The 10,810-nt window shown below is 39.6% G+C and overlaps 1 protein-coding gene across 1 annotated transcript; it reads left to right on the forward strand.

Moving 5' to 3' along the window:
- The first annotated feature begins 6,555 nt into the window (after positions 1–6,555).
- On the forward strand, positions 6,556–9,483 carry gas1a (growth arrest-specific 1a). Its single transcript, XM_015000448.2, has one exon. The coding sequence runs from the start codon at positions 7,138–7,140 to the stop codon at positions 7,921–7,923; it is 786 nt and encodes a 261-aa protein (XP_014855934.1). The 5' UTR covers positions 6,556–7,137; the 3' UTR covers positions 7,924–9,483.
- The last annotated feature ends 1,327 nt before the right edge of the window (positions 9,484–10,810 follow it).

Below are 10,810 nucleotides of genomic sequence, written 5' to 3' on the forward strand. Positions count from 1 at the left end.
TCATTAAGTGTGCCGATAGTATTTAATTTGAATACATCATAAATGTGCCATTTTAATGAACAATGTCACAGATTAAACATGTTCTTATTGTGTTTATTCTTTGTAAGAGTTTAGACTTAGATATGTGATTCTATGCATCATAATTTAAGGGATGGAAACATCTTGTTTCCTGTCCTAACTTAGCATGAACTTCATTAGTGACATTTATTTAGAAAGAAATCCAACAGAAAGGGGATGGAAAGAAGGTGGGTGAGGGAGAACATGCAACCAAGGAGCCACGTAGCAGAGTTGTAGTCAAGACCACCGAACCCGAGACTAAGACCAGCGGCCTGCGCTACATGACACAACAAAATGAAGTGCACCTATCAAAATTGGTTCTCAGATTGATCTGACAGATCCACATTTCCATAAAAACACCTAGATGTTAAATACTTAGAGCTGAAATATATTTAACCAGTATCAATTAAAACTCATTTCATTCTGTTTTGCTTTCATCGCTGTGCTACAATCCGCAGAGGTCTCCTGCCATCCCTATAAAAATAATGCCCTGGGCGGTTGCCCATATTGCCCATGTCAGAAACCACAACTGTCTGCACCATTAAACCATGAAACATAGCAATTAACGGTAAACAACACTATGAACACTGTCCAACGGTGTAACAAGCAGAAGGAGCACCGTGACTGTTCTCATCCTCCCTCCCACTGCATGTTTGCCACCATGACAGGAGACAAAATCAATCAATGAGCAAGCTCTGTGTTCATACGTTCAACTTTTACTTATTCAGCAATTAAATAAATGTGTGTGTGTATATATATATATATATATATATATATATATATATATGTATATGTGTGTGTGTGTGTACATACATACAATGCAGTGTACACAAGAACAAAGAACGGCTCTCAGTGAGGCTTCAGTCCTTAGGACTTAGTAAAGATCCGTCCAGAAGAATCGGATCGTTCCTGAATGTCATATCACTATTTTGCACTTTGGTCACAGCGTTGTCCCATATATGCGACACCTCAGTCAACACCTCCACACAATAATTCAGCGAATGAGTGACAGCTTTTTTTCATCGCAGATGCAACATATGTCTCAGTACAGCTAGCTTTGCTAGCATCACGTCCACAGATCTTACCTTTGTTTAAGCTTTCCTTCCAAGTGACGCTAAAAGTTGGACTAAGACCCCACCGTCTGTGAAAGCGAAGCGCTGCTGGTTTTACATGTCGCCATATCTTATGATTTATGCAGCTATTATCGATTAGTTAGACATCTTCTCCCGCTCAGAGGAAACCACTGCGCATGTCTGGAGCATCCACGTGCGAGTAAAGGTGGAGGCGATGGGTGACAACAGACACTAAGTCACGTTATTGCTTGGATTTTACGGCGCCACCTTAAGACCCTGAACTTCACATTTTAACGGAAAAAAAGAGCAACTCGACTTGGATGTAACGAGTAACGCGACAGTTCTCTAGAAATGTAGTGAAGTAGAAAGTACAGATACTTACTGTAAAATGTAGTGGAGTAAAAGTAGAAAGTATCCAATATTAAATCTACTTAAGTAAAGTACAGATACATGAAAATTGTACTTAAGTACAGTAACAAAGTACTTGTACTTCGTTACTTCCCACCACTGGCTATAGCTATCTGAGTGTTAATTTTAGGAAAAGAGAGCATGTGTTGTTGATGTTCAAGTCTGCAGGGAAAATCCCAGCTTAGCACTGTTCAACAAACAGTTCACGGCTTTTGCAACTTGCTACAAATGTTAAAAACAGGCTGTATAGTTACAGATTTCTGCCATTTGCTGCCAAGTATTAAGGTTTTAATCACTTGTGCGTCACTCTGGAGTTCCAAACCGAACAAATCAAGACAAATCCCCCGGAAGAGGACAAATGAAATGGAGGCAAATTAATAGGGCAGACATCAGGAAGGAAATGAAATCTTAATCTTGTTTGGTTGTGTTCCAAATAACTTATCACTGGCCATTATCATGTGTCTGAAATCCCAAAGAGGAAGCAATTTGAATGGATAATTCCTGCCAACTCATTTCCTGTGTTCCGATATTTCCTTTTTCTGACAGAACAGCATGGGCGCATTTCAACTTCTCTGTTCTGCTGGGATTCGGTTCACTCGACAACTGAAGAAATCTTCACGTTTGAAGGACACAGAAAGTTCTTGTCATTTTTAAGATGGCAGCATGAATAGTTTTTTCTTCAAATACATGACAGTGTGTCAAACTACATCTGCTATTTCTTTGTCTATCTTCAAATTCAATTCATTTATTTATATAGTTTCGATTTCATAGGCATTTTGCTAAAAGAAAAAGTTAATTCAATCAAATAATAGTCAAGTTCAGATTGGTTAAAGTTTTCTACCAAAGGAAACTCATCAGAGTGCATCAAGTCATCAACCTAAATCCCCAAATAGAAGATAAATGTAGCAGAGTAGAAAAGCTTTGAGCCAGTTTTCAAATCCACAAAGAAATAAAATGAAAATAATTGTTGGTATTTCCTGTGTTTAGAAAAATACTGATAGTTCCAGGGTTGGTGAAACAGCAGAGCAACAGTGTGGTCAGGCAATTGCCAGAGTGGTCATTCAGTCAAAATAGTGAAGAGAACCAGACATAAAAACATTAAACTGCATTATCTTCACCTGGTAGTTTGAAATGGGTCTATTGTGTGTTTGCATGAGAGAATATCCAGTACTGGATTGAAGCTGGAAACATTTTATTTCTGCTGATTTTGTCTTTTGTCTTAATGAATGGGTGAAAAAAAAGAAACAATCTGAATATACTTAGTATATTTGCCAAACAATGTCAATATGTACACAGCTGATTCACAAATAACTCTCTATTATTTCTGTCATCATTCATTTTACTTAATTAGCACTGGCAGCTGGGCTGCATTTTACGCATTAATTAGACGTAGTCAGTCTAATTTGAATGTTTTGAGAATCAGCAAAGCTTGTTTTTAATTTTATTTTGTTTATCGCTTAATTGGACTGTTGCGGGAAGAATTCTGGTTTAATTGATCCCTCAGTGCATTCAGCTTTCTGTGCAACACATCTGGTTTGCACACACAGCTGCTCAGACGAAAGAGTTAGATGATTTAATCTCGCTCTAGTTTCCCTTATGAAAGTCTGCAGGATTTCTTTTCTTTTCTTTTTTTCTTTTGTTACAGCTGATGCAAGATTAGTTTGTTCTTTTAAATCCTTTTAAAATTTTAAAACCATTAATGACTAGTTAAAAAAATTAATTTATGTTTTACCATAAATTTATAGTAAAATCATTAAAAAAAAAAAAGATGAGGGTGTTTTCAAGTCCTTTGTCAGCACTCAAAGTGTTTCCCTCTATGTGCTGCAGGGAAAAGTGAGGATGAACACCCGAGGTATTGAGTTTCCTGTATCCATCATTTTGGACGAGTTGGGAGCTTGGAATAGCCCCAGCAGCGTCTGTGTTAGCCAGCCGTAACTGACATTGAGTGCATTGTTTGCAGTGGGAAGCTCACGGCTGTGGCCTAAAGGTACATTCCTGAGATCAGAATTCTGTTTGAAATACAAACAGCCTTTGTGCCCCCGTTGCTCTCATCCCTTGACTCCCCCATCCACATCAAGCTTCGAGAGCTAAGCGGTCTCTTCTCGCTCATGTGTCAACATGTGGGCTATCAGTTTACTCACACCCACATATGAGCACACACACACACACACACCATGGTGTCATTTTGATGAGGAGGTCCAAGTAGATATCTGAGTTCTTGTGGAAGAAAAGCTGCAAAGCCCTAATTTTTAAACACAAACACTGTCTCCTCTTTAACTTGCCCTTTTTGTTGCCCAGAGAAAACATACAAGCAAAAGTATGGAATGTACAGAAGTGATCTAAAGTCACTTCTTTAACCAGGCACACATCTTCAAGCCTGGAAAATAAGTTTTTTCTTTTCTTTTTTTTGGCATTTAAAATTTATCTGCATGAGTTTAGGTTTCTGTCCATGTTGCTGACCTTTGCTCAGAATTAGCTAATATTTGAAAAGTCCAAACACAATTTATTATTTAGCAGAAATATTTGGAAAACTTGAATATATATATATATTTTTTGTCTTCTCTTTACTTAAGGACCATTGGTCAAACAGAGTGAAATACTTGTATAGAGGATTTGTGGAAATCTGTCAAGTTGTATACATAAGAGAAAAAAATAGCTCAAGAATGAACACACTAACCAGAAAATTGTAATAAATGTTTTATTTGGTACCGTGTTTAAGAACAAGAAAACCAAGTGGAAGAATGTTTGATGGTTTTACTATTAGTTAGTTTTATTCTTAGGTTTTATTTGTTCTCATATGTATGGCTTTCTAACAAAAGCAAACAAAAAAGTATTGGAAGACCAGTTATCCTCACCACCATGAAATTTTCTTTTTTACTTTGTTAATGACATCACTGTAATTAAATTGTAAAAGCCAAAGGAAAAAAAAAAGATTCTTTGTTTTCCCAAATATATTGGTAAAATCTTATCTTGTCACTTATGTGGAGAACCCAAAAGGATGTATATTGTCTTGTGTATTATCTGTTATAACAGATGTTTTTCTGTGGATAGAGCACTTTTAAATTTCTTTTCCAGTCAGACGTGAACTGATTGTTTGCATCAAGACTTTCATCTCTTTATGTGCAAAGTTTACATCTATTTTAGATGTACTATGTTCGGTGCAGAGAAAATGACATTAAACCAAGTTAAGTTTTTGGAATCAATGGGTTGATTCATTGGAAAAATGAATGACATGAAAAGGTTTAATGCTGCTACCAGTATCAATGTGCTGCTGTGTTGTGGCATCTTGACTGCGATTAAGATGAGGGAAATTTATTATAAAGATAAAAAATCCAATATTTCTTCTGGCAGTGCAAATGAAAAACAATGCAGTAGTCTCAAGATATAAAAACGGGATGACTTCTGCATCGAGAAATTGCAGCTGAAACAATCATCTCTGAGTCAGCTTACAGCTTAACATCTGACAGCCAATTCTCTGGTGCAATAACTAGCATAATGTAAATTGTAATGACAGATTATACGGGATGATGATTGGTGACTGCTCCATTATATCTCAATTAATTTCCCCTCAACTGCTCAACTGAGGAGGAGATAATGGGATTTTGATGATTAAATTAGTGAGAATGCTGCACAGTTCATCATCTGTGCAATTGTGAAATTCTGGGGTTGAATCTAATATTATAAAGCCTGCCATCTGAGTGATGGTCTGTGATCTTTAGAGGATATTATAGTGTGAAAATGTTTTCTCAAATTTTATGTAGAACTTTACTAAAAAGAAAACGTAGTCCACATCTGGACTCCTCCTAACCTATACTGTACCCATTTATTGGCTATTTTAAATCTCACCAAGGTGAAGATGTCTCAACATAAATAAGCACTTCAATGCAGAATCTGAAAACAATAAATAATAAACAATAAATTGGCTAAATCGTCCACAGTTCTAGGGTTTCAGATAACCCTACAGGTTTGCTAAAACATTTAGACTACAATCATGGAAAAAAGTTTTGTTTTTTTTTTTGTTTTTTTTAACAATGGTAATTTACTAAAAAGATCCAGTGGTGAGGGATTTTGAATTTACTGTTGGAGTTCACCAGATTTTTCCGTAAAGTTCACAGGATGCCATTAATTCTAGATGATTTAGAACAGAAACAGACCCACACCATTACATGTCGTCCACCATTAACACAAATTCACTCTTTATTTTATCCCTCGATTATGGGATAGCATGATTATCTTTTGTTACAAAGCAAGAGCTTATTAGAGTTTTAGTTGTTTAGCAAATTCCACATTTCTGTTGGTAAGATAGATAATGATTCAGCCTTGAGGTCACATCATATGTATCTTAGAAAACCAACAAATGATGCATCATTTATCAGAACGACAAGAAATCCTTAATCAAATATGCTGAAACCATGCAACAATGACCTTCCACTTAAAAACTACTGAGTTGATCTTTAACATAAAAAAACTAATTAAAATTTACTGAAATATGTAGTTATAACAAATTGTGAAGAGAGTTTAATAATTGTTCACAGTATAATCAAGAAGGTATTCTTACATCTATAATTACATTTATTATTGTTTCATGTAATAAAATATTAAGATGATTGTTGTTTTTCTGATATAAAAAGGGTAACTGCTGCTTGCTATTCCCGCTGATCGCCAAAGTGCAAATAAAACTGGAAGCCTGTTGAGTATTATGGGAAAACTGGGAAAATAAAGTACAGATAATAACTTAAAAAAATAAGCCTACGTTCTATTCCAACTAATCTCATCTTATTATGACTTAAGGGTTCTCAGTTTTATTGCAGTTAGTCCAGCGAGCTTTCGCAATAATGTCTCCACATAATTAGGAGCAATGTTCCCACCACTCAATCTACACTCAGGCGCATTCATCCTCTCCTCATGGAGTGTTTTCTCAAGGCTCGACCTCCTCCCACCATAAACTCCCGCCCATTATTACGTACAAACCCTCAACAAGTTGCCAACCAATGAGGCGCACTTCACAAATGCATGGCGAGGGGGGCTGAGAAAGCCAAAGACAAATGCTCAAAGGGGTAGGGAGCGTAGGACCACTTTAAGACCCACAAGAGTTGTTGTTTTCCCTTCGTACTGTTTGTTTCCAGTCCCCCCAACAAGTAGCGCTTAATGATCCAGCGCACTCGGGGCTTGTCCGGCTTCTCTCTCCGGTTCCTGGAGATCCGCACAACGGAGACCCGCTGCAGTGGAGGCAGTTGTTCCTCTTCGATGTAATGAGAACTCTCCCACTTTTTGGGGGGAACTTTTTTTTCTCTCTCTCTCTCTCTCTCTCTCGGTGCGTCTGAGTTTCTGATTAAGTTGTTCATTTATTAAATTTTTCACGCCCAATCATGTACGGATAGCGGACGGTTCGCGCAGGAATCCGGCTCAAGTGGATCAGCGCTGACGGGTTTCTGGAGACGGGATTACACGGCACCGTGGCAACCCACTGAACGCCCACACACGGGCCCGATAACGCACCATCTGGCCCGGAGTAAATAACACTTCTCCAGATTGGACACTATCAATGGATGGACTTATGACACTGCTTTGAGTCTGGCCGAGTCAAGCAGCCATAATAATGGCATACTCCAATCTTTCAATGCATGGTCTCTGCAGAGCTGTTTGGCCTCTTGGCTGCGTGCTTCTGATGTTTGGCTACTTCTCCGTGGCTTCCCCGCACCACGGTCGGCAGCTGATCTGCTGGCAAGCCATCCTAAATTGTAAAAACGAGCCCGGTTGCAACTACGCATATGACCACTACGTCCAGGCCTGCGAGCCCGTGCTGAGCGGGGCTAAGAAGAGGTGTCCCAGCCACTGCATCTCCTCGTTAGTTCAGCTCAACTTGACCAAAAGCGGCCCGGCTCTGGAGGACTGCAGCTGCGGCGAAGACTTGAGATGCGCACGCACCAAGCGGGCCATCGAGCCGTGCCTGCCGAGGACTACCAGCACGGGCTGTACAGAAGCCCGGCTGCAGTGCGGGAGGGACGCGCAGTGCAGCTCCGCCATGCAGGACTACTTGCACCACTGCGGGAAACTTTTTAACGGCGCGATCTGCACGAACGCCTGCCGGAACGTGATCGCGAACATGCGTAAAATCCCCAAGGGTCAGAAGCTGGAGACGTGCATGTGCGACGGGCCGGAGAGGACCATCTGCGAGTTCGTTAAGAGCAGCATGAAGATGCTGTGCTTCGACAATCCAGACCCAGACAGAGAATACGGCAGCGGACGATGGGTCGACGAGGAGGACGATGATGACAACCCGGACGGTACAGTGGAACCGTGGAGCAGAGCCTCTCTCCCGGCTGCGGGCCGCTGGGGTCTGACCCTGCTGGCTTCTATTTTGGGTCTGTCGCCCCTCCTTTAATCTAAGGGTTTTCTATTGTTCCGATAAAAAGGCAATCAAAACTTTCGTCACTCATTGACCTGCTATAGTAAAAGCCTGACTAACTGAACAGAGTTCTCTTCGTCATCATAACGGGATAATCCTCAACAACAACAACAAAAAAAGGATCAGAAAGATCTGACACCACTGCAGATGCTTTGCTTATGAGATAAGCTAAACAGGATTGCCTACTTTTTCCGGTCACAGACTCTGATTGTCATCCTGTTTTAATCAGCTGTGCACTGCCAATATTTCTCCTTAGCTGTAAAGTATGAACTATTTTTGTATATGACAAGGCAGTTGCCATTTGGCACCACTGATACCTGATTTACAAATATTTAATGTAACTTGTAAATAAGATCAGGAGTAAAAGTGAAACAGTAATTTATTACATGCCTCCAAACAGCCAGCATGTGTATAAAGACTGAGAATTTCAGCTTTAAAGGGAATTTATTTTGACTGAAAATGGTGTAAATGCACTGTAAATACGTGTATAGCTAATATAGATTTTCTTTGCTATTTGTTCAGAAAATCCTCTATGTTTTAGGCTATGAGATGATTTATTCATGGTGTAAAGTCTAGATTAAAAAGCAAATGTCTAAATCCACTGTATTATTGCCTTAATGATATCCTTTTCCCCCCGAAGGCATAAAGGAAACTTGAAGATAAAATTTGCGACTGTGAGTTGTTTGTCTATTTGTGCCACATTGCTTCATTTGACAGTGTTAAACCAGATGATTCATGGAGTTTTGTAAAGTTTTGACTCAGTCGTAGATATTTATAAACTGATGCTTTGGATGCAATAAACAAACAAAAAAATCTAATTAGCTTTAATGAGCAAGGCTGAACATTTTGGAGAGGGTGTATTCCAAGCACTTAAGAGGGTTTTTTTTTTAATGTGCACTTCTGATCACGTTGCATTATCAACCATTTTTATGCCTACTGAATGACAGTAATGTAAATCAGTGTGGAATGTTTTTTTTGCTCATAAAACTTTACATGATGGCTAAAGATGAGAGAAGAGGTCACTTTTTGTCAGTAATCATGGCTTTTATTGAAAGCTGTAGTATTGCTCAGCTAATATGCTCTATTTTAATCAAATAAAATACAATAATTTGACAAAACTGATGAAAAGCTTTGTCAGAGAGCCTTGTGTTGTTTCTTAAAATTTTTAAAGACTTTTCGCCTTTTTTAAAATGTTGCCGAGATTATCCCCAACCCTTGTTTCTGTAACTACTGTGGTGCACACTCGTTGAAGTTTCCCCCTGCTGACTGATAGCCTAATGACCTGTAATGTCTTGATTTAGCTCCCTTTTGTCAAAAACAACTGTCGCCATAAATCAACAAACCCCCCTCTACAGCCACCAACCACTCAGCTCTTCACTGAAAGTCAATGACAGCTAAAAACTTTGCCTCGATTTTCTTTACTCACACAAATTTCTGCAAACAGTTATCTTTCACTGGGAAATTTATATAGCATTTGAATTCATTTGATTTCTGAGTATTTGCAAATAAATAAATACATAATAGGAGAAAAACGGAGGATGTTGCAGAATTGTCTCTTTCGGTCGGTGCTTTACATCCATGATGTGCTGCAAAATGTTTTATTAGCGCTGGGGACAAGGGCCCTCCAGCTGAATGGATGGAGGAGAAGTCGAGTGGCATCTTTGTCATGGAAATGTTAAGCACATAATAGTTGGGTAGCACAATGGGGAGGCACTTCATTCTTTCAGGCCGGCTTGACACCTCTGGAGAGCCGAGCGGTGGGGAAGCATGTGGGAACGATCTGCTCGGGCCCTCGCTGGAAGAAAAGAAGTGGGGAAAAATGTGTGACAGGCTTGGGAAGGGAGCATTTTCCTACCCGTGTTTCCTTAATGTGATTCGGAACTCCAAAAACTAGAAATATCCAGCAAATTTGTTCTAAAAAAACATAATAGAACATATTTATTTTCTCTACATAGTTTTGTTTTATAAATAGATTGCAAGCTACTAAAACTCCATGCCCGTTTTGTTGTCGACTGCAAATGCAGCGACTTCTAAATGAAATACCTTGTCAGTTTCCTGCAGCGTCGGTAATGCGATCCACCGTGCCTGAAGCTTTCCAGGGAGGAGAATAGCTCTGCAGCCCAGCTTGTCTTCCCCTCCTCCTCCTCCTCTTCCCCCTCCTTGTCTTTCTTTTTGCTTCTCGCATTTGTTCAGGCAGTTTCAGCACTTAGGAAAGGCACAGCGTGTGTTGATTAGGCTGCAATAATGCACAATGTGTGAATAGAAGAATGAAGTGCCAAAAATCTCACAAAACTTGCCTGCTTGTCCTAAAATTTAATTGGTGTAAATTCTGGGTTGTAGTTTGTCTCCTAGTTTTGTGCTCTCACAACAACAACAAGAAAAAAACAGCATTTGAAGTTTAAAAATCAAGAATGAACTTTAAACACTGTAAATGACAACATGGGCTCTCTTCCTCCTCGAGCGCAGAGGGGATTGCAGATGGTGTGTGTGCTCACGCGTGTGTGTGCGCGCATGTGTATGTGTGGTGGTTTTGGGTTCGATTTACAAACTGTGGCTGTTTGTGTTCCAGCTCTTTGAGCATGTGTAAGGTATCTCCGCCATCAACTGTGCTTCACTGAGCTCAGTTCACTTCCAAGCTCTGTCTCCTTGGCCTCCCGAACAAAACGGCCCACACTTTACCCCATGCAGATCACTTCACCCCTTCACCCCGAGCTTATCACAGCACAATGTTTACAAAGGTGCTGTGCTCCGAACCAACCGGGAATGCTTCAGATCTGCCATCCTTCCTAAGCAAATACAGATCAGAAGATCTGTATTTATTTTTTCTGCCTTTCTAAGCAAATAACTACTTATCACTTCTTTC

This window comes from Poecilia mexicana, unplaced genomic scaffold (genome assembly GCF_051168715.1).
Source record: "Poecilia mexicana isolate PSO_F unplaced genomic scaffold, ASM5116871v1 scaffold_9, whole genome shotgun sequence".
Classification (NCBI taxonomy): Eukaryota; Metazoa; Chordata; class Actinopteri; order Cyprinodontiformes; family Poeciliidae; genus Poecilia; species Poecilia mexicana.

What these genes read in the sequence shown, in the direction of transcription:
- gas1a (XM_015000448.2), top strand. Translation starts at nt 7,138, where the DNA reads ATGGCATACTCCAATCTTTCAATGCATGGTCTCTGCAGAGCTGTTTGG.